The following is an 18,029-nucleotide window of genomic DNA, read 5'->3' as shown; positions in this document are numbered from 1 at the left end:
GAGGACTATTGAAATCATTATTATATTTAATAAAAATGAAGATTTATAAATTAATTAAAAATAGCATTTTTAGTCACTTTATCTAGTTGTAAGCAGAGCAAGAACTCAAACTTAGAGGGTCAAAAAAAATATTTTCAAAAATTAAGAGGCAAAACAAAAATATACTCCACTAAGATTGAAGTTAGTATTGATGTGGTGTAGGACAAAGGAAATAAAAATTTTCCTTAATTTCAGAGATGAGTTGTGTACAATCTTAGCCATTGCCATTCTTGTGGATGATAGACTTGGGTCTTTATCTTATAGATTGGGCCGGACTAAGATTTGTGTTAGCCAAACCGAGAATGTCAGCACATTCTTGTTCTCAAAGACCAATTGCAATATTTTCGTTTTGGAAAAAAAAAAAAAAAAAGACTAATTGCAATATTCACGTTTAAGACTGATTTTTTTTTTTTTTATTGGATGCCTAATAAACCGATATAATATCATAGGCTACATAATATGATTAACATGTCTCTTTTGAATAACATTTACTAAATTGATGATATAATATAATTTTAAAAACGGGTCAGTCAATTCAATCCGGATCTCTTTTTTAAATGGTTTAAAAGCAAAACCGATCTAATCTTAAAGTCGTTTCACCGGTTATCCGAGATGACTAGCCGGAACGGGCCAAACGAATGGCAATTAATTGTTGTCTCGGTGTCTGACAAACGAATAAGAATTTTTTCCTTAATTTAGAAGTGACCTACATATAATCTAACCCATTGCCATTGTTATGGTTGATAGACTTTGTTCTGTATTTTATGGATTGGGCCGGACTAATATACGTGTTACCCACACCGACAGCCAAGTCTTGTTCTGAAAAACTAATTCAAAAAATAAAAATGAATTTATTTTCACCATATAAGACTGAGTTCTATTGTATGATTGTTCTAATTAAAATTTTATTTATTTATTTCTTTGCACAATTAGGGCTCCTTTGGTTTCACTTTTGCCTTGTGATTTTGTATCTATACCTAAAAAGTAAATTTTAATTTTTTTAATACATAAGGAGAGCGCTCAAAAGAACAAGCTAACAGCAAAATTTGGAATATAAATTATACTGAATTAGATAAGTCATAATGTTTTTAAACGATTTTATCATTTTAAAATTTGAATAGATATATTATTTAGAATTTAAAATTTATTTGTTAAGTTTTAACATTTAATTTTTAAGCACACCAAAACATAGTTTAGTGGTAAGTGCATATATAATATGACAATAGATTCAGATTTGAATCTTCCATACTCAATACTCCAAAAAAACCATTTAATTTTTAAATTTTCCAAACAACATTTATTTGGTAAAGCATTGATTTTAGGCTTGTTCGATAAAATTAATGGTTTTACTAATTGTTTATTGTGTTAAATTAGTTGTTAGTTGTCTTAATAATGTTCAGTTATTTGACTAGCGTTTATCAAACAATAAAGATAAAGAAAATCGCTATAAGAAAAGTTATTGTCAAACAAGATATTTCTGTTAGGAATCTTAGCCTAGAGCAATTAATCAAATTCAATTAACAATTGTATTTTATTAATAATTCGAGTTTATAACGAGTTGCATTTATCTTTAACATAAAAGGTTTAACCTTCAATTTTATCCCGAACTTTTCGAATAGTTACAATCTCACTCTAAATCGACTATTGTACCCTAGACACCCAGAACTTATCAACATAATTGCAATTACACCTGATTTGCTTTTAGGGTGCAATTGCACCATAAATGTGAATGACAACACTCTGAATTTGTTGATTTATTACAATTGTACCTAAAAGTAAATTAAGATTGAAAATTTTGATTAAAAACAATATAGTCAATGGACTCCGTAACTAATCCAAGTATTTAAATAATAAATAATAAATCCAAACCTAAGTATTCATATAATAAACAAAAATAATCAAGATTGTGTCTTTATCTTAAAATTAAACTAATTTTAAGATGCAAAAAATAATGAGTTGGATACTAATTGAATGTTACACTTTCGAACGATGAAACAAATATGGCGATTCTTTTGTGATTCCATTGTAATCATTATTTAATTTCTTACAAGGGGATAAAGATAAACTAAATGATAAAAGAGGCAAAATGATAAATTCATTCTTTTAATTTAAATATAATGTATTGCATTTAACTAAATTTGGATTGATTATGGAGTTCATTTTTATATTATTTTAATTATAATCCCAACTTTAATTTATTTTTAGGGTGGAATTATAACAAATTGATAAGTTTAGAATGCTCTAATTCATTTTTAACGTGCAATTGGACCCTAAAAATAAATTATCGTGTAATTGCAACTAAATTGGTAAATTTAGAGTACATAATATATAAAGTTTTATTTATGATTATTAGACCAACATAACATGAACTAATCAGTTCTATCTTACTCATTATATATAATTTACTCAATTTACATTTACCTAATACCTAACGTGGTATTCAACACAATTGAAGTTGGAGATTCCTACGTTGAAAGGGAGATTGGTTTATATGCACATAGACATATACGCACAAACATGTGCTATACATTACATTTACGTACGGAAGAGTACTTGCAATCAAAAAATCTGCACATGTCTAAAATAAGTGTAAAAAAATAATTATTTTTCAATCATGTTTTTATTTGAAAAAATAAAATATAAAATGCCTAACGTACAGCAAGGCAGGCAGATTGCCATTTCTTTTATCACCGTATGCGTATGTGCTTACCCATTTCCAGTTATAGTTATCAATGACGTCACTATGTTTACCAATTTGTAAAGCACAAAGCCGTCCTTTACACCTTTAGGCTATAAGCCGTTGCACGATGACGTCATTCGTGATGGTTCTTGATATGATGATCCCGTTACTGACGTTATCACAACATGCAGATATATATATATATGTATCACGTTTTGTTACTGTATGTAAAAATCGTTAAAATCACACCAACTTGAACCAGAGTACGAGGTCAAAGTCAAAACATTATTAATATATTAGTAATATAAAATTGTTAATTTTGTAGAATACGGCCAAAATTATGATAATATTATTGAAATAAAAACATAGTAATAGTTTTGAATAGTGATTTTAAAAGCATATTTAAAAAAAAAAAAAAAGTATTCTATTTTTTATGGTAATTTGGACCAATCTGGACGTTATTAAAACTATTCTTTGGATTTAAAATTTTTTTTATTCATTTTTGGTTAAAAGTATTCCTTGCACGTTATTAAAACTTTCTTATTTTTGAAATTTATGTTTTTTTCTTCATTGTGGTTAAAAATATTTTTGATTCAAAAGTTTCAAGAACCAACAATTATGCTCAAGATATGTATTTAGAAATTACTTTTCTTAGGTTTTCCTGGTGGAGAACAAAATAAATTTTGTCAATTAAACTGTTGAAGTCAATATATGCTTATTTCGTCAAAATCACTTACTATGTTTGAAAAATAATTTAGTCCATTGATCAACGAGTGGCTGGCAACACGTTACCTTTTCTTTCCTACAAAAGCGTAAAATCTTAAATTCAAAATCTCTTGATTATAAAATTTTATCAATTTTTTGGTAAGTAAAGAAGATGATTGTGCTTGTTGTGCAATCCAAAATATTACCAATAAATTGAATAATTTAATAAAGTATATAATAAATATTAATTAATTGAATACCTTCCCATTAAAAAGCAAATAGTTATGGTTTGATCGTATTTACATTAACGCAAAGAATGAAAAGTTTGAGGTTTCAATAATTAGGTAAATTAAGGAAGACGGTTACTTTTATTATACGTTCCACAATATTCTTCTAATTTTTTAGGTCTTCAAATGAATAAAAAAATATTTATTATATTTTATATCGCTAAATATTATATTTCAAAATGTTATATAAGTAAAAACTATTATATTAATCAAGTGGTGGTTTGATTGGTCTTATCATTTATGTAAAAAGTGAATATATCAAGTTTAAATCTACTCGATCACAATTATTATTATTAATTTGATGATTCAAAAAACGGTCGCTATTCTTATTGTATAGCATGCAATTTTCGTTTAGACACGTTTGGCCTTCAATGGATAAAAATAATAAATAAAAAATATTATAATAATATTTAATCATCATTCAATTGTTAAAATAATTATAAATGATGACCGGATATAGGCTGGTCCTTCCCAAACTGCAATACCTATTACTTCTCTGTTGGATGAAAGTCGGCTGTGGGCCTGTGGTAGTTTTCCTATTTAACTGCTAACTACTAAGAAGACGACAGAAACAACCATTTCTGTCTCTCAATTATCCCGTTTGACGTCATTTTCGTATGAACAGCTTCCATACTGATGTCCCGAACCTCTATATAAAGCAGCCACCTTTCGCATTCATTTTCATTGTGTTCATGCACTAGAACAAGCATTATCTTGGAGTAGTATTTCTTGAATCAAAATTGGAAAGAGATATTAAAACTTATTTTATGGAAGGTGGAGAAAGTTTTGTACCTGGTGGTAGTTTCCGGGGAGCTGATTCTTCTATATGGAGAAGCAGTGCCATGGATGGTTTCTCTAAATCTTCTCGTTCTCAAGAAGAAGAAGACGATGAAGAAGCTCTCAAGTGGGCTGCAATTGAAAGATTACCTACTTATGAGCGTTTAAAGAAAGGGTTATTGACTACATCTAAAGGTGGTGCAAGCGAAATTGATATAGAGAATCTTGGATTTCAAGAAAGAAAATCTTTGGTTAATAGGTTGGTGAATATTGCAGAGGAGGACAATGAAAGATTCTTGTTAAAGCTCAGGAAACGCATTGATAGGTATCAAATTATTATAAACAGGGGAACTCTGTTTTTAACCTTCAAATTCTTGTTTATTTGCGTTGGGTTTTTGTTTCTTGATAGTTGAGTACTGAATTTTGTTATTTTAAATTTAGGGTTGGAATTGAGCTTCCCACCATTGAAGTTCGGTTTGAGCATTTATATATTGGAACAGAAGCTCATGTGGGTGGTAGAGCATTACCCACATTCTTTAATTTCTCTGTTGACATAGTAGAGGTAACTACTTAGCTAATATTAATTATAATATAATATTCTTTGTATCTGATTTTTCTGTTCAATTTTGAAAAGGGTTTCTTGAATTATCTTCATATCCTTCCAAATAAGAAGAAACGCCTTGCTATCCTTCAGGACATTAGTGGAATCATTAAACCAACAAGGTGAAAGTGACAGTCAATTGAATTATTTGTCCATATTTATTACTGAAAAATTTGGAACCTCATTTCTCATTGTTTTCACTAAATATGTTTATTTCAGAATGACATTGCTTTTGGGTCCTCCAAGTTCTGGAAAGACCACTCTTTTATTGGCTTTGGCTGGAAAACTTGATCCTAAATTAAAGGTGACTGTTCGATTATATGCAACTTTATGTTCGCTTTTTGCTTTTTTTTTTTTCTTTATTATTATTATTCTTTTATTAATTTCACTCCTTAGGTTCTTCTCTTATTTGTGAATTTCAATTGTTTTTGCAGTTTTCTGGTAGAGTGACTTACAATGGTCATAGCATGAATGAGTTTGTACCCCAAAGAACAGCTGCTTATATCAGTCAACATGATACCCATATAGCAGAAATGACTGTGAGGGAAACCTTAGCCTTTGCTGCTAGATGTCAAGGGGTGGGACACAGATATGGTTAGTTTAATATTCACTATTAATATAATCTTAAATTTCCAATGTAGTCTAGAAATCTATTTATTATCAAAACATTATTAATCATTAAAACTTTGTTGATTACTTGATTTGCAGAGATGTTGACTGAACTATTAAGAAGAGAGAAAGCATCAAACATTAAACCTGATCCTGATCTTGATGTCTACATGAAGGTAAGAGAAGATATAAGGAGTTGTGGATATTTCATGTTTTGGTATTAAGTGTTTCTATTGGATTTAAAGAATTAATTTGACTTTGCCATTTCTGATATAGGCAATTGCAACAGAAGGTCAAGAGAGTAATGTGATCACAGATTATATTCTTAAGGTAATATAGCCAAGAATTTAATAAAGTACACAGACTAGAAAAATCTAAAAATACCAAAAATTGTTATTCTTTAAAAATTAACCATTGCATAAATGTTCAGATTTTAGGACTAGAAGTTTGTGCAGATATTATGGTGGGGAATCAAATGTTAAGAGGCGTCTCTGGAGGACAAAGGAAGCGTGTTACAACAGGTATGGAACCTAAATTAGGCCCGTCTCAATATTCAATTCCTATCTAGTCATCTGAATTGACCATATGAAAAATTGTAGGCGAGATGCTGGTTGGACCAGCAAAAGCGCTGTTCATGGATGAGATCTCTACTGGTTTGGATAGTTCAACTACTTTCCAGATTGTTAACTCAATCAAGCACTACATTAAAATTCTTAATGGAACAGCTGTCATTTCTCTCCTTCAGCCAGCGCCAGAGACTTATGATCTCTTTGATGACATTATTCTCCTATCTGATGGTGAAATTGTGTATCAGGGTCCTCGTGAACATGTACTTGAATTTTTCGAGTTTATGGGATTCAAGTGCCCCGAAAGAAAAGGAGTGGCAGACTTCTTACAAGAAGTAAGAACAAACAATTGGTGGTTTTAGTTATCTGTGTGTTTCTTGCATGTAATAGAAATCTCATACTCAAGGTTCTTGAGTTTGTAATTCATTGCAGGTGACATCAAAGAAAGATCAGCAACAGTATTGGGCACGAAGAGACGAGCCATACAGTTTTGTCCCAGTTAAGGAATTTGCCGAGGCATTTCAGTCATTCCATGTGGGAAGAAGAATTGAAAATGAGCTTTCTAATCCATTTGATAAGGCAAAGAGCCACCCTGCTGCTTTGACAACAAAAAAATATGGTGTTGGAAAAATGGAGCTTCTTAAAGCTTGCTTCTCGAGAGAGATTTTGCTCATGAAGAGGAACTCATTTGTCTATATCTTCAGGCTTACCCAAGTTAGTATTGACAGTTTGACACTATTGTTTGTTTACCTTACTTCTTTCGCGAAGGCTTCCATATCTGATTATGAATTTGTACTTAAACTAGCTTGCAATAATGGCAACGGTTGGAATGACACTCTTCCTCCGGACCGAGATGCACCGAGATTCAGTAATTGATGGAGGAATCTATGTGGGCGCTTTATTCTATTCTGTGATTTTTATCATGTTTAATGCCATGTCAGACATTTCAATGACCATTTCACAGCTTCCAGTGTTTTATAAGCAAAGAAACCTCCTATTCTATCCTCCATGGGCATTTTCTCTTCCCCCATGGATCACTAAAATACCTATCACACTCATCCAAGTTGCTCTTTGGGTTTGTCTCACCTATTATGTCATCGGATATGATCCCTGTGTTGGAAGGTAATAAAATTTTAGAAACAAGGAAAAAAAATGTCGCCTCCATTTGCTTGTTTTCTTGCAACTGAATATGGTGTACATTGTCCAGGTTCTTTAGGCAGTACCTTCTGCTTGTTCTTGTCAGTCAGATGGCTTCAGCATTGTTTCGATTTATTGCTGCAGCAGGAAGGAGCATGATTGTAGCAAATACATTTGGGTCGTTTGCATTGCTTACACTTTTTGCATTGGGCGGTTTTATATTGTCAAGAGGTACAATTACAAAGTTTCTTAACCTTCCCCTGAAAATTGAAAATTGACCTTTACAATTTACTAACTTTCTGGTCTTTGTTTAATCTCATAGACAACATAAAGAAATGGTGGATATGGGGTTACTGGATATCACCATTGATGTATGGTCAGAATGCAATAGTAGTTAACGAGTTCTTTGGAAAGAGTTGGAGCAAAGTAATCTCTTAAATCCCTTAAACACAATTTCTATGTTTATTTCTTAGTAATCAACTCATATCTGATTTTTATCTTTTTTTTTTTTTAAAGGTTCTTCCAGGCTCAACAGAACCATTGGGAATTCAAGTTTTGAAGTTTAGAGGATTCTTCCCAGATGCGCATTGGTATTGGATCGGAGTAGGGGCATTGGTTGGATTCACACTACTGTACAACTTCTGTTTCACTCTTGCTCTAACATTCCTGGGCCGTGAGTATCTTTATTTACTCCAATTTAAGTTTTCTGAAGCAACATCATATTATTATTATTATTATTATTATTATTATGGTGAAAATTATATCTGCAGCATTGCAGAAGCCTCAAGCTATTGTATCTGAAGATTCTGTAAGCAATGAATCAGAAGGTACAACAGGCAATACTACCGCAGGTAATATAACTCATTCATAACTTGTATTGTTTGGTGCCAGAGTTTATGCTTTGCTCCTTTGAAGCTAATTGAAAATTTTAGTTGACATCCAGAGAGTGGGAGAGGCAATTCATCTGTAAGGACAGAGGTCAAATTTGAAACCAACCATCGGAACAAAAAGGGAATGGTTCTTCCATTTGAACCACATTCCATCACCTTTGAAGATATTAGATATTCTGTTGACATGCCACAGGTAGGATAAGTTATGTAAATTACGTAAAACTGGTAGCGGACTGAGAATTGAAGTTGAATGATTATTTAATTAAATTGCAGGAAATGAAAAATCAGGGCGTGACTGAAGATAGATTGGAGCTATTGAGGGGTGTCAGTGGTGCTTTCAGGCCAGGTGTTTTAACAGCTTTAATGGGTGTTAGTGGTGCTGGTAAAACCACTTTGATGGATGTGCTGGCTGGTAGAAAAACTGGCGGATATATAGAAGGAAACATCACAATATCTGGTTATCCAAAGAAACAAGAAACTTTTGCTAGAATTTCAGGGTATTGTGAACAAAATGATATACATTCTCCACATGTTACTGTCTATGAATCTTTGCTCTACTCAGCTTGGCTTCGCCTGCCTCCTGAAGTGAACAGTGAAACCAGAAAGGTAAACAACTGCACCCAAAATCCCTTTCATGCTTTTCTCTTCAAAAAAAACAAATAAAGAAAGACTACTACTAACTATAGAGCTTCACAACTGAAATTTCTTGGCTATGCTCATCTATAACTCTCTTGATGTTTTTGTAATGAAAATTGTTGCAGATGTTCATTGAGGAAGTCATGAAACTTGTGGAATTGGAGCAATTGAGGCAAGCATTAGTTGGATTGCCTGGTGTAAGTGGCCTATCCACTGAGCAGCGCAAGCGCTTAACTATTGCAGTTGAGCTAGTGGCAAACCCTTCTATAATATTCATGGATGAGCCGACTTCAGGGCTAGATGCAAGAGCTGCTGCAATTGTTATGAGAACAGTTAGGAACACTGTGGACACTGGAAGAACAGTTGTATGCACAATCCATCAGCCAAGCATCGACATATTTGAAGCTTTTGATGAGGTGAGAAATGTCAGCATATCACAATGGATAATTCCTTATTGTCAAGTTCTTCACCTTACAGGTGTTTGACATAATTTGGTTTGATGCTACAGCTATTTCTAATGAAGCGAGGAGGTCAAGAGATATACGTGGGGCCATTAGGCCATCATTCTTCCCAGCTAATAAAGTACTTTGAGGTATGAAATAATGGGTAATCAAGAAACAAGAACAATATATCTCTCACTCTCTCTACCCATTTTAACTTAGGCTTATTCATTTACTTTCTTTTATCAAGGGAATTGAAGGAGTCCCTAACATCAAGCATGGGTACAATCCAGCAACTTGGATGTTAGAAGTTAGCAGTCCAGCTCAAGAAATGGTTTTGGGAGTAGATTTTGCTGCTGTTTACAAAAATTCAGCATTATATAAGTAATTTTACATATAAACCTGTTTTGACAGTGGATAATAACAATTTAGAAATGAAGCGTGTCAACTTGTTATATAACTGTGTCCATGTCTTGCAGGAGAAACAAAGCACTTATTGCGGGATTAAGCACGCCTGCTCCCGATTCAAAGAACCTGTATTTTCCTACACAGTATTCCCAGTCATTTTTCACCCAATGTATAGCTTGTCTGTGGAAGCAACACTTGTCATACTGGCGAAATCCGTCATACACTGCTGTGAGATTTCTCTTCACAACTGTCATAGCTTTGATGTTCGGAGCAATGTTCTGGAAACTTGGGTCCAACATGTAAGTTACAACTGGAGAAAATAACAGACCAAAAGAATAAGAAGGTTCAAATTCTAATTTTAATAATATCATCTTGAATTATAGGACAAAGAGACAAGATCTTTTCAATGCAATGGGATCAATGTATGCAGCAATTATCTTTCTTGGAGTCCAAAATGCTTCATCTGTGCAGCCAGTAGTTGCCGTTGAAAGAACTGTTTTCTATAGAGAGAAAGCTGCTGGAATGTATTCCGCTTTTCCCTATGCCTTTGCACAGGTAAAATCAACAAGTTTTCAAATTCTATTAACTTTACATGGTTAACTATCAAAAAAAAAAAAAAAAAAAAAAAAAAACTTTACATGGTTAATTTTTTTAACTTTATTTCTTTTTTAAATTTGTTTTTGGTTGCAGGTCTGGATTGAACTTCCCTATATTTTCTTCCAAGCTATGGTATATGGTCTTATTGTGTATGCAATGATTGGATTTGAATGGACTGCTGTTAAGTTCTTTTGGTACCTATTCTTCATGTACTTCACATTATTGTACTACACCTTCTATGGGATGATGTCTGTGGCTGTAACACCAAATCAACATGTTGCAGCAATAGTTTCCACCGCATTCTATTCTCTGTGGAATCTATTTTCAGGATTCATAATTCCTCGACCTGTAAGTCCGAACCCACAATTCTTCTAGTTCCATGTTTCTTTACTCCTCCATTTGATTGATATTGTGATATCATAATTTTCTTTCCTTTAATCGTTCTGACTATGGCAGAGGATTCCTGTGTGGTGGAGATGGTATGCATGGGCATGTCCAGTGGCATACACATTATATGGTTTAGTTTCCTCACAGTTCGGCGACATTAAGCATAAGCTCGAGTCAGGTGAAACAGTAGAAGATTTTGTTAGGAGCTATTTTGATTTCAAGCATGAGCTGCTTGGAGCAGTTGCAGCTGCAGTTGTTGGCTTTGCGACACTCTTTGCATTTACTTTTGCCATTTCTATCAGGTTCCTCAATTACCAAAGGCGATAAAAAAACCTCTCACTTTGTATTTAGTTTAGTATAAGTTAGTATCCTGAATGTTATGTGACAGTTTTAAACAACAATCTGTTCATGTTCTTTTTGGTATTACGATTCAAGTACTTCAAAACTTAATTTCCTGTTCCTCATAACCTTCTCCTGCATCTTACTATAAACCAACAACGCAGACTCCACTCGAGATAATATAAAGATGGTTGTTCTCTTTTTCATCGGTATCTTGTCTTTGCGGCTATTGTCAATAATTTCATTATATTTTTGCAGTTTTTGATTGTAATATTGTAAAAATACAAAATGTTTTGTTCTTCGTTTTTTATGCTTCAATTGGGTTATGCTTTTCTGGTTGTTTTCGCTTTGGTTATTATAATTTCAAAGAAATCACTTTTTACGTTTCATAAAAATAAAGCCTCAAGTAGATTCACTCATCTGAACACGATCGCCGATCATTAAGCTATATCAAGTCGAATGTTTCATCTTTTGAGAATGAATATTTAACAGAAAATCAAGACCTTGACATGAAATTTTTGTTCCTTTTGTTTTTTCTTGGCACAAACAAGTTAAAGTTAATGTTTATTAACAAATGGGTCATTAAATATGTTGGATTAATTCACTTTTTTTTTAATTTTTTTAGTCTTTTTTATAAGTTTATTTTGCCTTTTTTTTTAAAAAAAATTTGTGAATAGAGTTTAGATAATTTATATTAGGGTTTTTATTTTTATTTTTTTCTTTTCTCATTAATTTAACGGTAAAATCCTTCAAAAATGATGAAAGGAGGCGAAACTCTTTGACTCTGGCTAAATAAGTCTAATTCAAATATTTTTATTATATATATACATTTCCATCTAAAGATGGTTTTACTTTATCTAAAATAATTTGGTGCGCTTAATGTGCATTAGATCCGATATTTAGTCACAAAAATTAGGTCGTGGAATTTTCACTTTGGAGAAGGCTTTTCAAGCTTGAGGAAGATTAATCTTCCATACATTATGTTGTTTCGAAATTAATAAAAATCAATTTGGCCCCTAAACATATTTAAAAAAAATTAAAACTATCAAAATTGAATATGTTTAGTAAAGTTAAAAAAAAAAATCAAATTTGAATATATTTAACATACTTCATGTATTATTTTTTGATTTTCATATAGAATTAATTTTTTAATAAATAATACCGCGGAATCACAATTATATTTTTTTTGTAAATGTTTGCATAAGGATTCTGACATTGTAATCACAATAAAAAAAATTTTAATGACTAAATTGGCCGAATATGTTAAATAAAATGTAAATAAATTTAGAATGTTAAATTGATTAAAAAGATCAAAATCAAACATTTTAATCTCTCTAAACAAGTTCAGGGGCCAACTTGGAGCCCTTTTATTAAATTAAATTTATAATTTTATTAAATTGAGACCTTTCAATATAAATGATACTAATGTTTTTATTCATACAAAGTTGTTGTTGTTTTTATTATTATAATTATCATTTTTGTTAAATTTGTTGAATAAATACTCATCTATATAAATCTTTTTCCAAAATAAATATCTCCAAATTAATCACATTATCTGCTTAATTAACATTTTACCTACTCCAAGTTAATAGACTAACTCACTCATACACTAAATTAATTAAAAAAAAAATTCAAATGAAAATATTCATAGCAAAGAAAATAAAAATTGGAATATAGAGTCTATGCAACAGGAACATATGGACAGCGGAAAGGCGGGTGTGGACCAAATCACTCATGCCTAAACTAATAAAAAAAAAGTTAATTCAAATGAGAATATTCACTAAGAAAAAAAAAAAAAAATCAGGATACGTATTATTGTGGTGGAGTATATGCAGCCGGAGCATGTGGACAGTGGAAAGGTCGGTCCCTGGTATGAATGCGAATGATAAAGCTTAAAGCACATATAAAATATTTTTCACATGGAACGGCGGTCTCCTTCATACTTTTGCGAGCATTTATGAGCTCCGACTGATTATAAGTAGCAGAAAAGAAAGATAACGTTGCACCACCACCACAAGCAAACAAATTCAGAGAGACAACATAATTTGAGAGAGAGAGAGAGATGGCTTTGTCTTTGGCTTTGCCTAGGTTCGTTGCTCTCAGAACAAGATATGAAACTGAAGGGCAAGCTGTCACTAAATATGTTCGCTTCCTACACGAAGATGGGGATTTACATGGCTTCCTTCGCGCCGATGGAGATGAGATTGTGACTCCATACACAAAGTTTGAACTGGAGAAGGCAGAAAGTGGAGATGACTCATATCACATAAGAAACTGTTACAACAACAAGTATTTAGTAATAAAGGAAGGAACAATGTGGTATATTGGTGGAGCTGACGAACCAGAGGAAGACGCATCTAAGAGCAACTGCACAGTGTTCTTTATAAGAGCACTTGTCGGTTCTAATAACTACATAATCAGGCCAGCAAATTTGCCTCATTTTTTTCTGCATCGGGCTACTGTCTCTACTGTATTCGACCACCGAATGCTAAATTGCTTACACCGTTTCAATGGTGCTAGTACGTCGTACGAGATCATAGATTTTGACTCCATCATAGTATTGCCTAAATATATCACCTTGCCAAATCCTGGTGAAGGCCTGTATCTCAGTTCTCGTTCTCTCAGCGGACGACAATTCCTCCAGTTTGGATCTGACGACTATCTTGATACGACAACATGGTTCGAGACATTCACAACAAATGATGGCGGCGCACGAATCATGTGCAAATCCTCTAACCGATTCTGGAGGAAAGACAGCACATGGGTATTTGCTGATAGTAGTAACAGCACTGGAGAAGACACATTGTTTTGGCCTGTTAAGACTGAAGGCAATGCCATTGCCCTTAGAGCTTGGCATAACATGTACTGTCATAGGCATACAGCTAATGGCATGGCCGACTGCCTTGCTCTTACGGCTAATAGCATTTCAACCAACTCGCTGCTTCATATAGAAGAGGCTGTTCGTAGTAGGGAAATATATAATGTTAGTTTTCGAACACTCGATGGTAGGATCTATGACTTCTCGAAACCGCTTATAGTAACCCAAGATGTGGATAACTGGTCGCAACAATCCACACAAGATGGAGAATTGCGTTTCACATACACCGAAACCAAGAGTAGCAGATGGGATCACTTGGAGTCGTGGATGGTGGAAGCGTCTATGAGTTTATCATCAAAAATTCCATTTTTGGTTCAAACAACAATTTCGATCGGTGCGGGCTATGAGGGAAGTTACACATGGGGAGAAACTGAAGAAACATCAAAAGAAATAAGCACAAATTTAAGGGTAGAAGTTCCGCCCATGACCAGGACTCGCGTTACTATGATAGTATCAAAGGGCGCCATTGATGTCCCTTTCTCCTACACTCAGCGCGACACTCTTTACGATTATTCAACGGCTCTCACTCAAAAGCATGATGGCATTTTTACTGGTGTCACTACCTATGTCAAGTACGACATCGCTGAAGAGAGTCTTATTGCTCCAAAACAGTCTATCGCTGAAGAGAGTCTTCTTGCTCCAAAACAGTCCATCACTGAAGAGAGTCTTATTGCTCCAAAACAGTCTATCGCTGAAGAGAGTCTTGTTGCTCCAAAAACAGAAGGGACTGTGTCTGTGTCTGCGTAGCCATTGCAATGCAAGTCTCCAAGCTAGTTTATTATTATAATAAAGGCCCACTCTTGCTGTGGCCATCTGGCTGAAAATGAGACTTCTTTGCTACAAGCTTGGTTTATATATGTGTTAGAGCATTTATTGTAATTTGTTTGGATATTCTGGAGGATTACCGGTTTATCTTATTCTGATTAATGAATCTATATATTGCTTTTAGCTTGCATTTTAATGGCCTTTTATATAATTGGTGTCGGTAAGTATTATCGAACCGTTAAAAAGTAGAGCATAAAGGTGTATTAGCATTTAATTAAAATAAAAAAAATATTAATTCAAGCATTTAATTGACAAAAAAATGATGTTAAATTAATGGTATTAAATCTAGTATTTGTTTCTGGTAAAAAATGAACTGACATCCAGAAAGTTAGAGATTCAGTACATCCTCGTCTGTAAGAGACAGAAATTACCAGTGAAAGTGGGTATCAGAAGAAAAAAGGAATGGTTCTTCCATTTGAACCTCATTCTATCATATTTAGTGATATCAAGTATTCTGTTGACATGTCACAGGTATGATCATAAGTTCAGTAAACGAGAAATTAACCTGTAGCTTGGAAAATGTTCTTAGGACAAGAGTTTTAAGTAATTATCAATTGCACAAATATTGCAGGAAATGAAAAATCAGGGTGTGCCTGAAGATAGATTGGAGCTATTAAGGGGTGTGAATGGTGCTTTCAGGCCAGGTGTTCTAACAGCCGTAATGGGAGTTAGTGGTGCTGGTAAAACTACTTTGTGGATGTGCTGGCTGGTAGAAAAACTGGCAGATATATAGAAGGAAACATAACAATCTCTGGTTACCCAAAGAAACAAGAAACTTTTGCTAGAATTTCAGGATATTGTGATCAAAATGACATGCATTCTCCACATGTTACTGTCTATGAATCTCTGCTCTACTCAGCTTGGCTTCGCCAGTCTCCTGAAGTGAACAATGAAACCAGAAAGGTAGGCAACTGCACTGAAAATCCGCCCTTCGGGCTTCTTTTCTCTTAAAAAGAAAATTCCTACTCACAAAATTGACAATTTAAAAATTGTCTGAGTGGAATTTCTTGGCCATGCTCATATATAACTCTATTCATATTTTCTTGCAGATGTTCGTTGAGGAAGTCATGCAGCTCGTGGAATTGGCGCTACTGGGGCAAGCATTAGTTGGATTGCCCAGTGTAAGTGGCCTGTCCACCGAGCAGCGCAAGCGCTCAACTATTAATAATATTCCAGTATCGCCTTTTAAACAATCCTGTCTTAAATTACAGGAAGAAACAACAAGATCTTTTCAATGCAATGAGATCAATCTATGCTGCAAAATTATTTTCCTTGGGGCCAAAATGCTTCATCCGTACAGCCAGCAGTTGCTGTCGAAAGAACTGTTTTCTATAGAGAGAGAGAGAGAGCTGCAGAAATGTATTCCCCTTTGCCTACGCCTTTGCACAGATAACATTAACAAAGACAATTTTCAACATTACAAAAATGAAAATCTATAAACAAAGACAATTTCTTTTTGGTTGCAGGTCTTGATTGAACTTCTATACCTCTTCTTTCCTTCCTCTGCTTTATCTGTAACAGAGAATTCCTATCCGGTGGAGATGGTATGCATGGGCATGTCCATACACATTGTATGGGCTAGTTTTGTTACAGTTCGGTGACATTAAGCATGAGATCAAATCAGGTGAACCGGTGGAAGATTTTGTGAGAAGTTACTTTCATTTCATAATAGAATCCTCAAAGTAATTTCCTATTATTATGTTAAAAAACAAATATGTATAATTTTTGTGTACATGAGAAATCTTTTTCATTGCCAAGAGCTGAACTAGCAAGGGTTGCTCAAAAATAGAAAGGTCCAATTAGGAAAGGAATGGAAAACGAGAGGCATTTCAGCCAATCCAAACAATTAACTCCAAATAATATCTAATTTTAATACAGAAGGGAATAAATAAAACCAAAAATTATGAAAAAAAAAATGAAATGAAAGATCAGATATTTGAGCTAGAATGATAAAGCTCATTAGGTCACTCAACAAACAAAGTTAAACCACTACCAGTACTAGATCCAACCAGATCCGAACCAAATAGAAGCAAATGCCAGAACCAAAGCCCTAAATCTTACCAACCCTTTACGCAGAGCCACAGGAGCAGCAGAATCTGTAGAAGTCTTGTTAGCAGAAACACTAGAAGATGGTGGTGAAGGCAATGGGTGAACAAGAACAGAAACCTTCATACCATTAAAGCACTGCCCATTACCACAGATGAAGTAGTACCTCTTGGCCTTATTGAGAGGTATAAAATCTTTACCTTTACTCCAATTTCCTACCGCTCCTTCTGTTGTGCAGTTGTCATATCCAGTCTGGTTCACTTCAAACACATTGTACTGGCTCTTTTGATACCTAAAAGCTGCAATAACAATGCATATATATAGATAGACATATAACTCAAATAGACCCAAAATTCAAATCTTTCAAGAAAATAAAAACTTTAATTAACCAATTAACGTTTTAATGATTTAAGCACATAATGGAAGATTGAAAGAGAAAAAGAGAGAATTTTACATATTAGGTCACCAACATAGAAGGTCTGGTTGTTGGCCCAAAGAGTGTAGTTGATGCCAGGATTCCAGCCTTTGTTAGCACCAACAATATGGTCAGTGGCGATGGTTGCAGTGGCGGAGATGAGGATGAAGAAGTACAAGAAGATGAGATGAGATGAGCTGGGCACCATTGTTGTAGTGGGCGGTGATTGGGAAGCAAGTTGTTTTGTATTGTTTTTGCTTCTTTTTTCTACTTTTAAGTTTTAACTTTCTTGACTGGACTTAGACAGTTAGAGTTGGGAAAATGTATTGTAAGGATAAACCATTGGCCATCTAATCCCAAGAATATTTGAAAGAGTGGTGGTGGTCCAGAAATAATTACAGACAATAAGATCCACTCTAGCATGGCCATCGAGTATTTTTTTTTTTAAATATATATATATAAAATAGCAAGTTGAACTACTTTATGATATCAATTGTCTTAACAGAAATAATTGATTGCGTATATGATTTTTTCGTTTTCACGTCCCACTTGCTTTGGGAGACAAAGGGGCTGGACCTAAGCCAAGCCATGTTGATCAACTACTGAGTTACCCATTCAAGTTAGATTGAATATATGATTAAGAATTTGAATTCTATTTCACTTTTTTTTTTTGGTAAAATTATAATTCTTTTGGTAATCTGTTAGAAATCCAAGACTCCAAGGGCCTAGTGAATTAAACTAATAAAAGTGAAATTAAAAAATCTAAA

General features: G+C 33.6%; 3 protein-coding genes across 3 annotated transcripts; 2 read left to right on the top strand and 1 right to left on the bottom strand.

Annotated features, from left to right (window-relative positions):
• Window positions 1-4,314: 4,314 nt before the first annotated feature.
• LOC105630305 (pleiotropic drug resistance protein 1) lies at window positions 4,315-11,304 on the top strand. Its single transcript, XM_012212098.4, has 24 exons — window positions 4,315-4,813; window positions 4,930-5,050; window positions 5,123-5,211; window positions 5,309-5,393; window positions 5,524-5,683; window positions 5,798-5,874; window positions 5,975-6,028; window positions 6,129-6,219; window positions 6,298-6,599; window positions 6,697-6,978; window positions 7,070-7,386; window positions 7,472-7,632; window positions 7,724-7,827; window positions 7,918-8,074; window positions 8,172-8,252; window positions 8,345-8,484; window positions 8,565-8,897; window positions 9,053-9,343; window positions 9,436-9,519; window positions 9,618-9,751; window positions 9,847-10,074; window positions 10,159-10,330; window positions 10,466-10,720; window positions 10,829-11,304. The coding sequence occupies exons 1-24, from the start codon at window positions 4,479-4,481 to the stop codon at window positions 11,084-11,086; spliced, it is 4,311 nt and encodes a 1,436-aa protein (XP_012067488.3). The 5' UTR covers window positions 4,315-4,478; the 3' UTR covers window positions 11,087-11,304.
• Window positions 11,305-13,085: 1,781 nt separating this feature from the next.
• On the top strand, window positions 13,086-14,931 carry LOC105630397 (uncharacterized). The gene has a single exon (XM_012212197.3). It carries the CDS (start codon window positions 13,161-13,163, stop codon window positions 14,721-14,723), a length of 1,563 nt encoding a protein of 520 aa, XP_012067587.3. The 5' UTR covers window positions 13,086-13,160; the 3' UTR covers window positions 14,724-14,931.
• A 1,681-nt stretch (window positions 14,932-16,612) lies between these two features.
• LOC105630304 (early nodulin-like protein 17) lies at window positions 16,613-17,609 on the bottom strand. Its single transcript, XM_012212097.4, has 2 exons — window positions 17,302-17,609; window positions 16,613-17,146 (listed from the first exon to the last, which is right to left on the bottom strand). Exons 1-2 carry the CDS (start codon window positions 17,468-17,470, stop codon window positions 16,800-16,802), a joined length of 516 nt encoding a protein of 171 aa, XP_012067487.1. The 5' UTR covers window positions 17,471-17,609; the 3' UTR covers window positions 16,613-16,799.
• Between the last annotated feature and the right edge of the window lie 420 nt (window positions 17,610-18,029).

This window comes from Jatropha curcas, chromosome 1 (assembly GCF_041381405.1).
Source record: "Jatropha curcas cultivar XTBG-Jc1 chromosome 1, XTBG_Jcur_1.0, whole genome shotgun sequence".
Classification (NCBI taxonomy): domain Eukaryota; kingdom Viridiplantae; phylum Streptophyta; class Magnoliopsida; order Malpighiales; family Euphorbiaceae; genus Jatropha; species Jatropha curcas.
Note: the sequence above shows the minus strand (reverse complement) of the source record. Positions and strands in the feature narration are given on the sequence as shown.

Bases quoted from the DNA above. Each gene is read 5' to 3' on its own strand.
- LOC105630305 (XM_012212098.4), top strand. From the start codon at position 4,479: ATGGAAGGTGGAGAAAGTTTTGTACCTGGTGGTAGTTTCCGGGGAGCT. The intron at 5,212-5,308 runs GTGAAAGTGACA...TGTTTATTTCAG, and splicing joins GGAATCATTAAACCAACAAG to AATGACATTGCTTTTGGGTC. The intron at 6,029-6,128 runs GTAATATAGCCA...ATAAATGTTCAG, and splicing joins TCACAGATTATATTCTTAAG to ATTTTAGGACTAGAAGTTTG.
- LOC105630397 (XM_012212197.3), top strand. From the start codon at position 13,161: ATGGCTTTGTCTTTGGCTTTGCCTAGGTTCGTTGCTCTCAGAACAAGA.
- LOC105630304 (XM_012212097.4), bottom strand. From the start codon at position 17,470: ATGGTGCCCAGCTCATCTCATCTCATCTTCTTGTACTTCTTCATCCTC. The intron at 17,147-17,301 runs GTAAAATTCTCT...TTGTTATTGCAG, and splicing joins CTATGTTGGTGACCTAATAT to CTTTTAGGTATCAAAAGAGC.